Source organism: Nicotiana attenuata, unplaced genomic scaffold (assembly GCF_001879085.1).
Source record: "Nicotiana attenuata strain UT unplaced genomic scaffold, NIATTr2, whole genome shotgun sequence".
NCBI classification, from domain to species: Eukaryota; Viridiplantae; Streptophyta; class Magnoliopsida; order Solanales; family Solanaceae; genus Nicotiana; species Nicotiana attenuata.
Genome location: NW_017671976.1, coordinates 207,575 through 224,954, shown reverse-complemented (window position 1 = coordinate 224,954; position 17,380 = coordinate 207,575). Strand labels below are relative to the sequence as shown.

General features: G+C 36.3%; 3 protein-coding genes across 4 annotated transcripts; all 3 read right to left on the bottom strand.

Annotated features, from left to right (window-relative positions):
* Nucleotides 1–2,470: 2,470 nt before the first annotated feature.
* On the bottom strand, nt 2,471–3,556 carry LOC109211137 (uncharacterized mitochondrial protein AtMg00810-like). Its single transcript, XM_019374636.1, has one exon. The coding sequence runs from the start codon at nt 3,554–3,556 to the stop codon at nt 2,471–2,473; it is 1,086 nt and encodes a 361-aa protein (XP_019230181.1).
* Nucleotides 3,557–8,770: 5,214 nt separating this feature from the next.
* Nucleotides 8,771–9,503, bottom strand: LOC109211138 (pathogenesis-related leaf protein 4-like). Its single transcript, XM_019374637.1, has one exon. It carries the CDS (start codon nt 9,426–9,428, stop codon nt 8,943–8,945), a length of 486 nt encoding a protein of 161 aa, XP_019230182.1. The 5' UTR covers nt 9,429–9,503; the 3' UTR covers nt 8,771–8,942.
* A 916-nt stretch (nt 9,504–10,419) lies between these two features.
* On the bottom strand, nt 10,420–15,501 carry LOC109211140 (protein trichome birefringence-like 13). 2 transcript variants are annotated; one of them, XM_019374639.1, is made up of 6 exons: nt 15,014–15,501; nt 14,349–14,526; nt 13,632–13,772; nt 12,058–12,178; nt 11,494–11,628; nt 10,420–11,295 (listed from the first exon to the last, which is right to left on the bottom strand). In XM_019374639.1, the coding sequence occupies exons 1-6, from the start codon at nt 15,396–15,398 to the stop codon at nt 11,032–11,034; spliced, it is 1,224 nt and encodes a 407-aa protein (XP_019230184.1). In that variant the 5' UTR covers nt 15,399–15,501; the 3' UTR covers nt 10,420–11,031. The 2 variants fall into 2 exon arrangements, with proteins under 2 accessions (XP_019230184.1, XP_019230185.1); XM_019374640.1 differs by having other exon boundaries at nt 14,349–14,531; nt 15,014–15,102.
* Between the last annotated feature and the right edge of the window lie 1,879 nt (nt 15,502–17,380).

Here is a 17,380-nt window from a genome sequence, read left to right as displayed (position 1 = left end):
TGCCTATAGGGTTTATTTTGATGTGTTTGTTAGATAATATGCCTATAGGATCTGCTTTGGTTCAAATAAATTCTTGCCTGCTTTACTTTCACAAGTAGAAATCATGCCTATAGGGTCTAAATCAGCCTTAATAGAAATCATGCCTACAGAGATTTCGCTTTGGTCAAATAAATTCTGCTTGTTTCGCCTTATGTTTTAATAGAAACCATGCCTATAGGATCTAAAATCAGTCCAACTTTAACTCACGCCTGTAAGTTCTGAATCGGATTAATTATCCTACTCAATCAACATCACTAGAAAGCATGCCTATAGGACTCAGATTGCCATTTTAAAATTGCTTAATGTTTTACTGCATTCCTGATCAGTGATTAGATATCATGCTCATAAGACATCACTATTGCACGCCTAGGAAAGCCTGTAGGGCGACTAAAATTCTGCAAACCAATAAAACTCCGCCTTGTTATTTGAGACTGCTCATATTCAACAGGTCTAAAATCAGTAGGCAAACTGAATAGGCCTTTCACACTTTGGTCCTAACTCAATACTGCATATTCTCTGCTCACCTAGATATCCTGTTCTAGGGCTTCTTTTAAATACCTGAAACTGTGTTTAAGACGTGCACTTGTTTGCTCTGTTTGTGGAGGTAAATGTGAGCCTTTAATTGTTCTCCTTTCAGTGCAGTCCTAATTGTTTTGTTTGACGCCTAGATTTTTCTCCTTTAAGTGCATTAGGATGGTCTAGAACTACCTGAATTAGAGGTTCTAAATACCACCAGGGCCACAAGGAAGGGACGGTAGTGCATGCATAGGATATCTCTCAAGGTTGCTAGAACGCTTTAGGCCATGACCAAAGGGGAGGGAATTGGGTACTAAGGATATGATGACTATGCACTAATGCCACGTGTAGCCCCTCATTGAGGAGTGATTACCGGGCATTGTGTGGGTATGATCCTGTAGGCTAACCAACCTAGGACCCCTTTTCCCAATTCCATATGTGTTTAAATTTTATAAAATTTCTTCTCTTTACTTATACATGTGCAAATTGTTCAAGTTTCTCTCTTGCTCCCATTACCTGAATCGTCTCTGTATTTAGAATATAAAAAAAATATGCCCTTATTTGCAAATATGTGGTGAACTGTTTATTTGTTCAAAATGACTGATTCATATAAGTTCGGCCGGGACCCACCGTTGTGGACCGCGAGGGGTGCCTAACACTTTCCCCTCAAGGTTATTTCGAGCCCTTACCCTAATCTCTGGTAATGAGAACTAGTTTCATGAGTTAATTACTCTAGGTACCCTAACGCACCTTAATCCGTTAGGTGGCAACTCTTCAAATTCCCCAATTCCCAAAAGGAAAAGAGTTGTTTCCCCATGAAATGTCGAAACCCGGACGTTCTCCGCGAGGAGGAAAAAAGGGGGCGCGACAGTCTCCACCCACCTTTTCCGTCCTAACCTCCCTCAAACACCGGCGGGTAGAAGATAGCCTGAGTTTTGTCGTTGGTCTGAATTCATCTTTCCCAAAATAGCAGTTAAAAAGGGCAGATATTTGCAATGGTATTGGGCGACCTCCACTATTTTAAAATTATGGATTTCTATTGATTTTTTTGTGAAATTTCAAAATTAATTAATTTTTTGTTATGGTCTAATAATGACCATAATGGTGTTGTGAATTTAATTTAGAAATAAAAAGGATAAGAACAATGAAGAAAAAGAGACAGGAGAAAAACGAAGAAGAGTAAGGAAAGGAAGGGAGGTGGGTGAACGGAGAAGAAGAGGGATTGTTGGGTACGGTTATAGGGTAAGTGTGAGGTGTTTTTCCTTTTCTTCTTTTTTGCTGATTTAATATTTAAATGGGACCCACAAATAACACATGTCAAGTAATAAATACCCTAGCATATGACATGTTGTACATATCAGTGCAATTGATATACACGTCTTGCTGGATGTATTTATTAGTACCCATTCCGTTAAGTTGGAGTGTTCAAATGGGAAAAGTGTAACTTCATGTATCGGTTTTACAAACTGATACAAGATTATGTTAACATCATCAAACTTCATTGTTGAGCAGAAAAGGAAAAGAGAAAACCCTAGAGTTTCTGAAGAGCTTCTGAAGAAAGAGAGAAAGAGGAATTCATTTATTATTGTCTAGAATGTTTTGCCGTGTTATTACAAAATATCTCAATATATGTAAAGTCCAAAAATGAAAGAATGATAAAACTATTTACATAAAAATACGGGATGCACTGTCTTGATGGGCTGCCCTGTTGGGCCATTGCATTGGGCAGGTTAACCCCCCCCCCCTCCCCTCAAGCTGGAGGGTGAAAGCACACCAAGCTTGTGAAGAATACCATAGTGAGGCTGTCCAGGCAAAGCTTTAGTCATGATGTCTGCGAGCTGGGCAGAGCTGGGGAAAAAATGCAAGGAAATAAGGCCAGAATTCAGGCATTCATGTACATAATGACAATCAATCTCTATGTGTTTAGTACGTTCATGAAAACAGGGTTCTTGGCTATATGTAATGCTGCTTGACTGTCATAGTGAATGGGGACAGGGCTGTGAATAGGCAGACCAAGATCACCCAAAAGTCTAACTAACCAAGAGATTTCAGCTACAGTCTTCCTCAAGGTCCTGTACTCAGCTTCAGCTGAAGACAAGGATATAGTGGGCTGCTTCTTGCTTTTCCATGAAATAGGACTGCCACCAAGAGTTATACAGAAACCAGAGATAGATTTGCGAGAGACATCACAGGCAGCCCAATCAGAGTCAGAATAACAAAGAACAGAGAAATCAAAACTACTGTGCAGTAGAATACCCTGAGCTGGATCATTTAGAAGGTACCTTAGGACATGCAGAGCAGCCTGCATGTGGGGCACTTGAGGCTTCTGAAGAAATTGACTCAAGTGTTGTACAGAAAAAGAAATATATGGCCTGGTATGTTGAAGGAAGTTGAGTTTACCTATCAATCTTCTGTAGGTGCTGGGATCAATTAGTGGTTCTCCCAAGTCCAATACCAGTTTGGAGGAAGAATTCAAGGGAGTGAGAACAGGTGAGAAATGTTGGCAATTAAATTCAGCAAGGAGATCATTGGCATACTTCTGTTGAGTCATAAGATAGCCTTGAGGATGTTGAGAAACTTCTAACCCCAAAAAATAGTGTACTGTACCCAGGTCCTTGATCTTGAATTGAGAATCCAAGAAGAACTTTAATGAGTTCAATTCAGATACATCATCCCCAGCTAAGAGGATTTCATCCACATACACAGCAAGGACCACCAGAGAATTAGAGGTTGATTTGGGGAAGAGAGAATAATCATTAAGACTTGAAATGTAACCTCTAGATAACAGGGCTTCAGAAAGTTTTGAAAACCACTGTCTGAGGCCATAGAGGGACTTCTTAAGTCTGCAAACCAGTGGTAGAGATGAGGAAGAAAAAGAAATATCAAGTCCAGGAGGAACCTTCATGTAGACCTCCTCACTTAAGTCACCATGGAGAAAAGTATTGTTGACATCAAGTTCAAAAACAGTCCAACCTCTCTTGACAGCTAAGGTCAGAGTCATTTAATAGTGGTCAATTTGACCACAGGGGAGAAAGTCTCAGTGAAATCAATGCCTTCCCTTTGAGCATCACTCCTAATAACCAGCCTGGCCTTATACCTTTCAATAGAGGCATCAGAACTTTTGTTTGATCTTATAGACCCATTTGCAAGGAATGGCTTTCTTGTTAGGTAGTAAAGGAACAATGTCCCAGGTCTGGTTTGCTTCAAGAACCCTAAATTCTTGTAGCATAGCCTCCTGACATGCAGGGTTTGATACTGCCTACTGATAAAACTGAGGCTCATGCATATGATGGTCACTAGGAGGAACCATGGAAGAAGCAGGTGGGGGAACAGGAAGAGAAGCAGAATTGCAGACATAATCATTCAGGTAGATAGGTTTGATAATTGTTCTAAGAGATTTCCTAAGAGGAGGAGATATATGAGAAAGGTAATTGGAATTCAGGGGATGAAGTAGAAACTAAAAAGCTAGGAGAATGAACATTGGAGATGGCAGGACTTAGAGGAGGAGGAGAAGGTGTTAAAGTAGGCATGGTATGACGGGAAGTAGGAGGAGAAGAGTCTTAGAGGAGGAGGAGGAGAAGGTGCTAAAGGAGGCATGGTATGATTGGAAGTAGGAGGAGAAGAGTCTTCAGTAGCAGAAGGAGTGGCAGAATCAGGAGATGGTGATTCAGTAAATGAGTGTTCAAAAGAAGAAAAGAAAGAAGGAGGAGAATAAGATGCTGATTTGTAAGGAAAAAAAAATGTTCATGAAACACTACATCTCTAGAATAGAAAACAGAAAAATAGAAAGATTCAATAACTTGTAGCCCTTCTTTCCACAAGGGTAACCCAAAAATAAGCAGAAAAAGGCTCTTGACTGAAATTTATCCTTGTCCATCTTAGGAGATGTTGCAAAGCGAAGACACCCAAAGGATTTTAAATGTTCATAAGCAGGAGGATTCCCATGTAATTTCTCATAAGGAGAGAGATTGAGCAGAAGAGGTGAGGGCATTTTATTTATAAGGTAAGTAGCACTAAGTATGCACTCTTCCCAAAACTTGACAGGAAGCTTAGACTGAAATAGAAGAGCCCTGGCAACCTCCAAAAGGTGTTTGTATTTTCTCTCCACAACACCATTTTGTTGTGGAGTGTGAGGAATGATTGTTTGATGAAGGACACCGTCAGTACTAAAGAAATCAATGGCTTTAGTACTACTACCTAATTCAAAGGCATTATATGACCTAAAAGTATGGACATTGGAATGAAAGTGAACTTTGACCATAGATGTAAATGCCTTAAGGATAGATAGGGCATTACTCTTACAAGAGAGAAGATGTGTCCAGGTTGTATAATCCACGGGGCCATTTGGCCGCAATTGATATATACGCCTTGCTGGATGTATTTATTCGTATCCATTCCATTAAATTGGAGTGTTCAAATGGAAAAAATGTAAATTCATGTATCGGTTTTACAAACTGATACAAGATTAAGTAGCCACATGGCCATTTGGCCTATTATACAGGATAGGGGAATGATGAATTTTTTCACTTTGAAACATAACCATGAACAACTATTTGCACTTTGAAATTTTCAGTTCTCTGTAATAATCCGAGTAAGGCAATTTAACTGTCCGAACAAAGTACAAATTCAAAACCAATATGAAAACTCAAAACAACTATTAACACCACAAGATCATAATCAACAGAAACCTATTCGAATTTTGAAAAGAAAAAAATATGGAAACGTTCAACTCAAATTGAGCAAAATCTATATTTCAAAATACGGAAACCTTGCCATATATCGTGCTCATAACTCAATACACAATGGAATTGCCTGAAATCAGAACATTTTGGACTGTTTTGTGAAGGGATTGGAGGTTGAATGTAGGTTATCTCTGCTAAAAACCAGTCGATATTACTTCATTCGCCTTCGAAAATGGAGGAATACATCATAAGTGCAGAGGAAAATGGTTAGCCAGTTACGATAGGAGAAAGCGTGTTTGTATTGGCGACTCTATTTCTTGTTCAAACAAGAGTTACGAAAGTGCAGTTGAAGAGTGAGTTATAAATCGCATTTATCTATTGCGACGTATAAATCGTAATCAACAATTGCGACTTATAAATCGCATCACGTAAATTACAAAATAAGTTGCTCTCAACCATTGCGATTTATTAGTAGCATTCAATGTGAATTATAAATCTGCTATCATCCGCATTTTTTGCTCACTAAGTACGATTTTAAGCATTCAATTATGCATTCTAATTAATTACACTAAAGACCCCTATACTTATGTTCGAATGCACCTATGTTTTTAATAGTTTTCTCTTATTGTTATTATTATTTATTCATTTTCAAAGCTTTTTGTTTTGTCACGTGATTCTCACGTGCGTAGATTGTTTTTAGGGTGTGAGAGAAGTGGCAATACATAGCTGAAGGGGCAGATTTAGGGAGCGGAAGGGGTTACCCGAACAGGCAAACCCCCTTCGCCAAAACCACATTGTATATATAAGGCAAAATTTATTTTTTACCTCTATATATTATATATATGTTTTGAATTCTCTTGATCACATCCCAAAAGCATAGCTCAGTGGTCAAGGAGATTCAAAGACTTTGTGAGGAATTGGTTCAATTCCCACTAGATACAATCACTTTTAATCTTTTAATTTTCTAACTTTTTTCATTTTTGAACCCCTTAATAAAAATTCCGCGTCCGCCATTGCATAGCTATTGCGTTGTTCCTTTATTTTTATTTTTTTTGCAGTGTTTATGAAAGCAAGAGTTGATGTGTAAGGCAATTAGATGTTCTATATTATTAGTATCTTATGTTTCTGTGGATTAGGTCTCTGGGAATGATAAAATTGGGAAGTTTCTGTAGTCAAGTAACGTTGTTGCATTATCCTTAGCAGCAAGATTGGGTTGTCTGGAAACTAAACTTATACACTATAAAACTTTTGCTATTTGCACACATTTGTTATACACGTACTATATATACATGGATTATACATATATTATATATCCACGTGCTATTTTTAATTGAGATTTTTTCTTTCCTATACCATATATGAAACCTTATTACCAAAAATGTTCATAGTTTCTAATTTACCCGCCCTTTCCACATTTTTTCTACAGTTATTATACCAATCATTAAATACTAATTAATAGTAGCCGAATCTTCCTAATTTGTCGAGCTAAAATTGAGGAACAGAATATTCTAAAAAGATTTGGCGTAAATCAGATCAAATCATATTCTTCCAGATATTCCTATTTAGGCGCGCTACAATTATGGAAGTAAATATTCTTCCAGATATTTTTCACCATTGATAGCTATTAAAAAGCTTGAAAGCTTGAATTCAGATTTGGGTTTTCGAAAATCATTATTTGTTTGGATTGGGTGTTGTTGAAAATAATCGGGAATATGGTTTGGAGTTTATATCTCAATTTTGAGGGGTTTTGGTGAAGATTAGACTTGGTTTTGACTGAAATTCAGATTGAAACTCGAAGAAGAAGAAGAAGAAGAAGAAGAAGAAGAAGAAGAAGAAGAAGAAGACATATTGCAGAAATTGTAGATTATTTGTATTCTGATTGTAGATGCTTTATTTTCTGTTTTCACAAATAAAAAACGGCTAAAACTTCTACAAATCTTCTGATAAAACGTAATTATGTCAAAAATCACAATTATGCTACAATTAGATGGGAATTGGGATATAAAAATTCAATGTACCCAGTTTGTAGATATTTTGTAGATAAATTGTAGATTATTTGTATTCTAATTGTAGGTGCTGTGTTTTCTGTTTTCACAAATCAAAAACGACTAGAACTTCTACAAATCTTCTGCAAAAAACGCAATTATGTCGAAAATGCCAATTATGCTACAATTGAAATGGGAATTGGGATATTAAAATTCAATGTATCCAGTTTGTAGATATTTTGTAGATAAATTGTAGATTATTTGTATTCTGATTGTAGATGCATTGTTTTCTGTTTTCACAAATCCAAAACGACTAAAACTTCTGCAAAATCTTCTACAAAAAACAGTCTACAATTTATCTACAATTTCTGCAATATGTCTTCTTCTTCTTCTTCGAGTTTCAATCTGAATTTCAGTCAAAACCAAGTCTAATCTTCACCAAAACCCCTCAAAATTGAGATATAAACTCCAAAACATATTCCCAATTATTTTCAACAACACCCAATCAAAACAAATAATGGTTTTTGAAAATCCAAATTTGAATTCAAAGCTTCAAAACTTTTTAATGGCTGTCAATGGTGGAATTGCTGCTCTCTTGTCTCTTTTTAAAGGTTTGTTCTTCTTCATTGAGAAAATTTGAAGCTGAAGGTAAATGTGTGTATGAACTTTGAAGATTTGACTTCAATTTTGATGAACTTTGTTGTTCTTCATTGATGAACTTCAACTGGAGTAAAATGGGGGAACCAACTTTGTTGAAAGGTTTCTTCACTTTTCTGTGAATTTAGAGGGAGAATTTGGTTTCAGAAGATGGAAAATGGTAAAAAGAACATGGGTATGGGTAAAACGTGGGTGGGACTGAGGGGTTAGGAGAGAGAAACATGCAGATTTCTTTAATTAAGGAGTAAAAAATGTACAATTAATTATACCCTTAATTAATTATGGTATAGAATTGGTAATTTGGTATACTAAGTGTAATTAAGTCAAACCTTAAACATTGAGGGTAATAAGGTTTCCTATGTAGCATAGGAATGTAAAAATCTCTTTTTAATTTCTATGATTGGGTAATGGGCCGCTAATTGGATTAATTCTTTTTTTATATTTAACGGTGAAAGATGTTCATGAAGTTGATCCTCCTTTTTCAAACCGCTTAATTATAGTAATTAGATATTTATAATGCATATGGTTTGATAAGCAAATATTATTAAGGTTACGCCTGAAATGAAAGTAGTAATATTAGTTACTATCATATAAACGTAAGTTCAGAGAAGATAATGTTTAAATTCTAGGTGAAGTACATTGGAACAGAACATAATATTATTCATATTGTAGCATAAGCTATTTTCAGGTTGAGACCTTTTATTATTAGCCAGAATTAGACTCTCATCGTGATGACAATAGAATAACGTATTATCATGAATCCCAGTTTGTTGCATGATTTTGCAGTGTATGTGTATTCCGTATATATATAGTTATCAATCCATCCTAACATGTCCCTATTATTTAAAACCCACGAAAGTTAATAAGGGATCTAGATCGTCATTATATATATCCAAAATTAGTCCTTATATTCCTTTTTGTTTTTCACAAAAACTGATCGACGATCGCAGGGCTAGCTACGACCATCTCCCCTATTACATGTTGAAAATTGGAACGTAACATATATATATATATACTTGCATGGAATGAAATTAATATATTAAAACCATTTTAATTATATTAATCAATAAGGACGTTCTCCAATGTAATTTCCAGGGGGATAATAGTTACATGACACAAACCAAGCTTCACCATTCTGGCATTTCAATCTCGCACATCCAACTTGAAGTGTGTTACGCCATATCACTTGAGTATAATGCCCACACATCCCACTTTTGCAAGAATTTGTTGCATATTCATAGTTTGGTTTCTCTCCTACCCACAGGTTAACAGCGTCGACCGCCGAAAATTCGCCGTAGCCCATGGCAAGATTTTCACCATAGGGTCCATCAGAATGTATTAATTTGCATTCAGCTAATTTTGTGGTGGCATAGTCATGGGCATAGGAAGCAAGAGTGTCGTTCCATTTTAATGGTGGGAGTGGGACACCAACTTCTGCACGGGCTTTGTTGTGGACAATAACGATATCTTTGGGAGCGTTTTGGGCTAGTGAAGAATGGGCCATGGCTAAAACCATGAACACAATAAAAGTTGTTTTTGAGATCTCCATTTCCTTTTTCTTTGCTTTTGAAGGCAAATTTGGTGGAAATGGAGAAGGTGATTGTGTTTGTGAGTTGGAGAAATGAGATGGTTTGTTTGGTATTTATAGGCACTTCTTGACAAAAAGGAGAAAAAAATGAGGAAGAAAACTTATGGTTAGCCCGTGAATGTGGGCTTTTGAGAAATTAGCACCATAAAAAAATGAGAGTATAGGATTGATAATTGTATTTAACGTTCTGCATGACTTGACAAAGATAGAGGTTCACATGCCTAATATACATATTTCATTTGCTAAGCAAAATGTAAACCTTGGTCAACTGAAAAAGACAGGCAAGGAGCCCATCGTTTTACCACCAAATGAGAATGAGGAACATACATTATTGTTGAGGTTTAATGTTTGTAAAATACTATGTGATTCTTTTTATATAAAAAGAACAATTTATTCACCTGTCTATGGTAAATATAACATGAAAAAACAAGATAATAACTAACCTGCAGAAACTAGTTAAACTGCAATACTATTGTAATGTTTTGTATATTTTTGGTGCGTATATAGCTTAAATGCTTATTTTCTTCCATCGAGATTTTTTTAGTTTGTAGTTTTGCACGAATTAGTTTAAACAAGAATGAGGATACACTTCATGGGATATACCAAGCGAAACATGATGAAGTTGACAAATTGAGGTATGAAAGAATATTCATTAACAGCGATTACTTGACAAAAGTTTTCGTGAAAAACATATATCACACACTTATTAGTTTTGTGCAAAGACCAAATGTAGATAAGCTATACTATAGCCTACACACAATGTGCTATTATGAGAGTAATTTGAATCTATACAAAGGGAAAAAATGATTTTTTAATGGTAAGAACCAAAAATTATATATGCCAAAGTCACGCTGTAAACTTTGGAATTAATTAGCATATAACTGCATATTACGCTAAGGCCGAGAAAATTAGTGCCTTCTGAACACAAAAGTCATCAGTTGCAACGTGCAAGAGGAAAGTAACCCCTAATTATTACCATGGAAAATTAGACTGCTTTGTCTTTCACGTCTACCTTGTTTGAGTTTTTCAAACAATTGAAAAAGAAAAAAAAACTAGAAAGGGATTACATGACTGGTAAAAGGTACACTCAGCAACGCCATCAGCGGGTGATTTTCCACCATTGTTTCCTGAATTATCTCTGGAGTTACAAATCTGAGGCAGCTGATAATGCATCTTCAAAGTGTCTCCCAGACCCTTATCAATTAATGAGAAAACATTCTTGGAATGGGTAATAAAGAGGTATAGAATGCTTGAACAACTTTATACCAGTTGACCAATTGGGTCACAACAGAGAGGAAAAGAAATCAACATCTTTCCGCAGTCTGAACAACTTTTTGTTAACTTACCAGCAAAAATGTATCAGGTTCACAATTACCTTCTAGTTGTGAGAAGGGGCTGGTGGCTGTCTACTGTGTATTTTTAAAGAGCTGATGGGTAGGAATTCACTGGGAGTATACTAACTAATTAGTACAGAGGAGATTTGAATACAGCCAACTTCTAACAAAATTCCCTTCAGGGGAGAAAAATGTATTAAATTAACAGAAAAGAATTATATAATCATAACTTAGGTCCTGTCTTTGATATTGCTTAAATATGCTACAAACAAGTCATTCCAGGTATCTGTAAGTCCTGGTAAGCACCAATGCATGCAATCATCATGTTTCTTGCCACCTGCTGTAGATGGATGGGCATCCGCTCTAAACTCACTCATATGAGATATGTCCAGCTTATGAAATCTAGTGCCTTCAAAAGCCTTGTATAGGTGCTGGTTCACAAGGCGAACCTCCACATTAGTTCCATTGTTTTTAAGGGAAAAGAGTTCCTCCACCTGCAGAATAAACAGAGCACAAAGGCTTAACTTTCAGTGCTACTGCATAGGGGAAGTGGAGAAAGTGTCCAAGTTGTAGGTGGAAGTAATCATAACAGGAAGAGGGCAAACAGCACATGTATTCCAAGAATGCTGGAAAACTATGCACGGTTTTGATACTCGATAATATGGACTTCATTAAAAGAGAGAGAGAGTTACTTCTTGAGGCGAGAGAGGCTGTGAGCGCTGGCAAGAGCCACCTTGGTCCCAGTCACCTCCTTCAAAATGCCTCGGGGATTGGGTTCGCATGAACACTGTTGTGCTCGGTCGCATTCGTTTTTCAACATAAGATATCTAGTAGAAACAACAAACAAAGAAGGTCAGAGAAGTAGCACATATAAACTTCTGAAGCATATACGAGCAACTGAAGTTTTAGCCTCTGAACGGAGCTGAAGAGAATTAAGTTCTACACATTAACATTTATAAGGCATAAATCCTATGAAATAATGCATCCATACTATAAGATATGTGCAAGGCCCTATGAAATTATTAATATGATGAAATACTATCAGAACAAAAGGTTAACCCAAATGGCCAAGGCAGAGAGTCTCAAGATTCTAGGCAACATGGTGCCTGGAGGCCAACTTAGAAAAAATGCTTTTCTAAACATTGGTCCACATCAGTATCAAGAACAATGTCTCACAAGGCATATCAAATGCACGTCTATAAAGGATATTTGTCCATCCTTTATACATAATAAACAAGGGAAGGATAGAGCAGTACCATATGTTTTAATACCATATCAAGCCCACTCTCGGTAGACACTGGAGGCACCACAGGATTACCCTTTTCAAAGAAAAGCATGGGTGACTTTACTGGGTCAAACTTTGAAGGAGCCCACCACCTAACAGAAAAATGGAAAGCGGGATAAAAAATCACTTATCAGTAAGAAAAAATTAATTGAAGGAAACGAATTACTTAAAGATGCAATAATGAAGCTAACAGAATGTCAAGCTCAAAATTACAGCAGGGCCTCTGAATCCTGATGCCAGATAAAATTAATCTCCTAGGGCCATAGATACAACATCAACTTTAAGAAACTAAAGATACAATGCTGTATAAGAACTTATAGGTGCTGGGATACCTAGACTAAGAAATTACAGGTAACTGAGATACAACATAAACTTAAGAAACTATAGGCTGTACTCAGTAAGTATCAAATTGTAGGTGCGAAATTTAGTTATCTCAGCACCTATAGTTTCTGAGATAAGCCTCATTCAGCCATACAAATTACTATATACTATTTCAACTTCTAAGAGGTTTCAACTATAATCCCCACTAAATATATGTGCAACTGATATGGTGTTGTTCTTCAACTATGTACTGATTCTGCTGATTTGGACTAATCGACGTTGTCATTTAATGGAAATCCAAAGATATCTAGATTGAAGGTTAATCACTTTTGATTTGAAACGGAAAATCTATTATGGATCGCCAGGAGGATTTCAACACAATCAAAGGATACAAAACAGTAAAGAAACAGCAAATACCAAAGTGATGCGACAACAGCAGAATGTGCCCTGTGAGAGCATATAATAAATCTGGGATTTAATTAGGTGACCATACCCCTCAGTATGCTCCTTGCTTCTTTCCTTCCACTCTATTCTTCACTCACTCTTTTTGCTTTCCATTATAATCACCAAAGATCACTAGGTAGCACTGAACAATTTTTCTAGCTCTTATTTAATCAGGAGGTTGTCTCTCTTCATTACTTTCTTTTATAAGTAAATCAAGTCTCTTTATTAATAAATGGTGGACTGCGTACATCTGTGCTTTCTACCATAGTTTAGAAGGCTGTCCTTGATATTTTGATCACAATACCCTGCCAATCGGAATATCCACATGTGCATGCTGCAAAAATTGAGAAATTCCATCCAAAGGGATGTTTTACAATTTGATACTTGTTTACTTATTTGGTAGTTTTACAATTCGAAATGCAGGAAACAAAACTTTATTTGTTTTGTTGAACTGGTATTTACCCTGGTCTTTAGGAAATAGTTACTATGTGCTTTGCCTTCCCGTTGGTAATAATAAAAGAAGAGAACGAATAAACCGAGTTTTGGCACCTTTTGAAGTTAGGCTGAAGCAGGTAGAATGGCAGACCAAAAGGTCCAAAACAACTAAAGCTAATCCCATCAACATAGATTAAGCACACGAATTACTTAGAGCCAAAGATGCTACGCAAAATTGAACATCAAGTATTGACCATGAATTCACCCTTCACAGAACTGAAAAAGTTGTATCAACATTCATACTGAAGGCTACACTGAAGTGATTACACAGGAAAATGACCTTACCAGTGACCCGTGTTAAAGATGAGAATGTCATGGAAACTTGGCGCCTCCGCCCATGTTCCTTCTGGTACATCAACATCAACTCTGTAACCCTCCTTATATCCAAGAGATTCCAGCACCCCGCCATTGGCATTGGCTGACCACCTACATCATATAAAAACAGAGTGTATGAAACCATGAACAATGTAAAAGTTTACAACCTACTTAAGTCCTTGGAAATTGATATGTAGGAGCAAGATATTATCAGTCATAACACACCACCACATCTAATAAACTTGGAGGAGAATTGGATGAGAATTTTTAAATTACTCAGAGCCTAGTCTTAAGCCACACCGGCATAAGATCACCACCAGCAATTTTCTTTTCTACATCATGTTTTGAATTAGCTAACAACATGCATAGAGTATAACTAACAAAACCATCCTTATTAATTACATTTCAAACAATCCAGTTAGTTATGCATACTACAATGTACAATTCCTCACTATAAATCTGTGATAAAATAGTGGCACATGCCATGCAGAAATTGAAATAAGCAAGAAAATAACACTAACACAGTTATTGAAGTATCCATTAAGAAAGTCCACACATAGAAAAACTCTAGATTATGGTCCTAAGCTCTTATCTGCATGATAAAATGCCAACAAACCTTGCCTAGTCTAACAATCTGATTAAAATTATATTAACAGAAATGAAAATAACTATTTCATCAAATCTTACCTACCGTAACGAGCCAAAAGATTTGTCCGATGATAAGAGATAGTAAGGTTATACTTCAGAAAGGTAAAACCACGATCAGACCCGGCAGGGCGCCACTTTTTCACCTCGCCTGAGACCCGCTTCAAAGTGCAGAAAAGTGAAACAAACATGTTCCTGTTTAAGGAGTCCCCGACAAACCCTGCACTGTTTAACATCCATAAGTTCAACTGTACCACTAGACCACTGTCAGAAACTAAAATAAACAAACTTAGGTTTCAAAAAATTTGTTGCCATTAAATATTATCCATGTCATCAACTATCATCACATTTTGAATCAACTATAACAGAGAAATTAAAGTGTGATCAACTAGAGGTGAATCTAGTATATAAGCTGTGGAGGCACTAACCCTCTCAGGACCAGACTATACACATACATTATCAATATTATATTATACAAACACACATACAATTTAAAGAAATTCCTTTTTTTTTCAAAAAATTGTACATATAATAAGTTCACCACTATCTTAAATCCTGAAACCAGCTCCGTGCTAAACGGATAAACAAGAGGATCGACAATATTCATGATTTTAAATTATAAATTACACAAGCTTTTGTGATGCGGAATTTCTTACATTTCACAGCTCAGAGGGAAAAAAAAATAACAGTGAGAGAAAGAGAAGTACCGATATTGGTGTTTTTGAAGCGGTGAAGGAATAAGAGAGGATCGAATTGAGGGAGATCACATTGATAGGGTTTCCAGCGCCACTTAACAATGTCAAGCGCATTGGATTTTTTACTGCCAATGCAACTCCATCCTTTGTAGATCTCCTTACAGCTGTCGTCGTAGCGCGGGGACTTGATGCTCTGATCGTAAATCCATCGGCCGTGAGTGAAGTTGCACGACTTGGAGTACGACAATTTGCTCTTCGATAGAGTGCTTCGAGATGAGGTGTTGAAGAGAGAGAAAGCGAGGAAGAGAGAAGTTAGGGAGAGTAGAGAGAGAAAGAGACAAGAGGGAGAGATTGATGAAGAAGAAGGCTGTTTCAGTTTCTTCCATTGATTGGCCATGGCTTCCACTGAATCACTTCACTCTGCCCTTTTGCTCTTTCTATGTCGTAACGACATCGCGAGTTGCAAATATTTTCAGATCCGGCGCATACATTTTTGGGGATTTGCAGCCATACCCCTTTTAAATTGTACCACATTTTTTAAAATTATTGATTTGATCTCACAAAAAATCCGTAATAACATAACAATTATACGCCTTACAAAAATATAAAACCTGCATCACGCATTAATCGCGTGATCTGCACTCATTCGCGAAAAAAGATCTCCTCCTCTCATCTCAGCAACTTTATCAAAAAATCAGAAACTTATCCAGATTCATCTTCAGAATCTCCTCCTCTCATCCAAGTTGAAGCTAAACTTCATGCTATTATAGCATGAAGTTGTTTCATATTGAAGCTAAAACTTCATGCGAATGCATGCTGCAGTTATTTATCCTGCAATTTACAGTTTTGTCATGGGTTTTATCCGAACTTCAGTCTAAACATGCTGAAGTTATTTAGTTCATTTGCTAAAACTTCAGATTAAACATGCTTAAGTTTTTTAGTTCATTTGCTAAAACTTCAGACTAAACATGCTTAAGTTTTTTAGTTCATCTGCTAAAACTTCATACTAAACATGCTGAAGTTATTTAGTTCATTTGCTAAAACTTTAGACTAAACGTGCTTAAGTTTTTTAGTTCATTTGCTAAAAATTCAGACTGAACATGCTTAAGTTTTTGTCTTGTAGTATGTAATTTTCTAAAGAATTTTTGCTAATGCATGCTGAAGTTATTTAGTTCATTTGCTAAAACTTTATACCAAAACATGCTGAAGTTTTATAACGCAGTCTACAGTTTTGTCCTGAGTTTTATCCGAAACTTCAGTCTAAACAAGCTGAAGTTTTTTAGTTCATTTGCTAAAACTTCAGCCCAAACATGCTTAAGTTTTTTCCTGCAGTTTGTCAATAGTCTTTTATAAATCAACAACAACAACAACGGCCCAGTGTACTCCCACTAGTGGGGTCTGGGGAGGGTAGTATGTACGCAGACTTTACCTCTACCCTGAGGGGTACAGAGGCTGTTTCCAGGAGACCCTCAGCTCAAGAATACGACAAGAGACGATATATTAGTACTATCAATAAAATCATAATAAAATAACATCAATATAAAAATAAAATAAAAACACGAAATAGATGGAAAGTACAACAATAACAAGTAGGTAAAGATCGGCATCAGTAGAAACCACTAACATCCTAAGACTAAATCCTAACTGGCAAGTCTCAATCTGAAGCGCCGAAGAAATATTCACAACTATCTCCTAACCTACGACCTTAATGCTCGACCTCTACGATTTAATAGTCTTTTATAAATCGTCTTTTTAAAATGTTTTTAACAAAAAAAATTGGTACGAATGCAAACGGAAAAACAAAACAGATATAAATTAAAAAGGGGCGACCAAATAGCGCGCCCCATGCAATTTTTACTACATTTTTTGTCTCTTTTTTTTCTTTTTCTTTTTATGTTGTTCTAGGCGGTTCCTTAAAAATTTGGCAATTAATTTCTCAATCACTTGCTCTTTACATCCAAATTATTTGTGGTGACTATATAAATTCACATAGATTCATGTTTAAGTATACACCATTTTTACATTGATCATAAGAAAAACATACTTACGTGATATTTTGTTTAACTAAAAAACGTCTAGCAACCTCATTTGTGAGTTATTTTTTCTGTTTTCTCTTCTTTTTTTTTTTTTTTGGTTTTTCACTCAGTATCTAGTATCCCCATTGGAGCCCGACTATGTCCAGATTTGCACCGTGTAGGGCCCCATTCTGGGGAATCACTCTCTACCAAGGATTTTTCATACCCAAGGCTCGAACCTGAGACCTCTGGTTAAGGGAGAGCAGTCAGATCTGCTGCACCACATCCTTTGGTGGTCTGTTTTCTCTTTTCAATAGTTCAAAGTATGAAATATATTGAGAAACTTTTAGAAACCACTATGGTT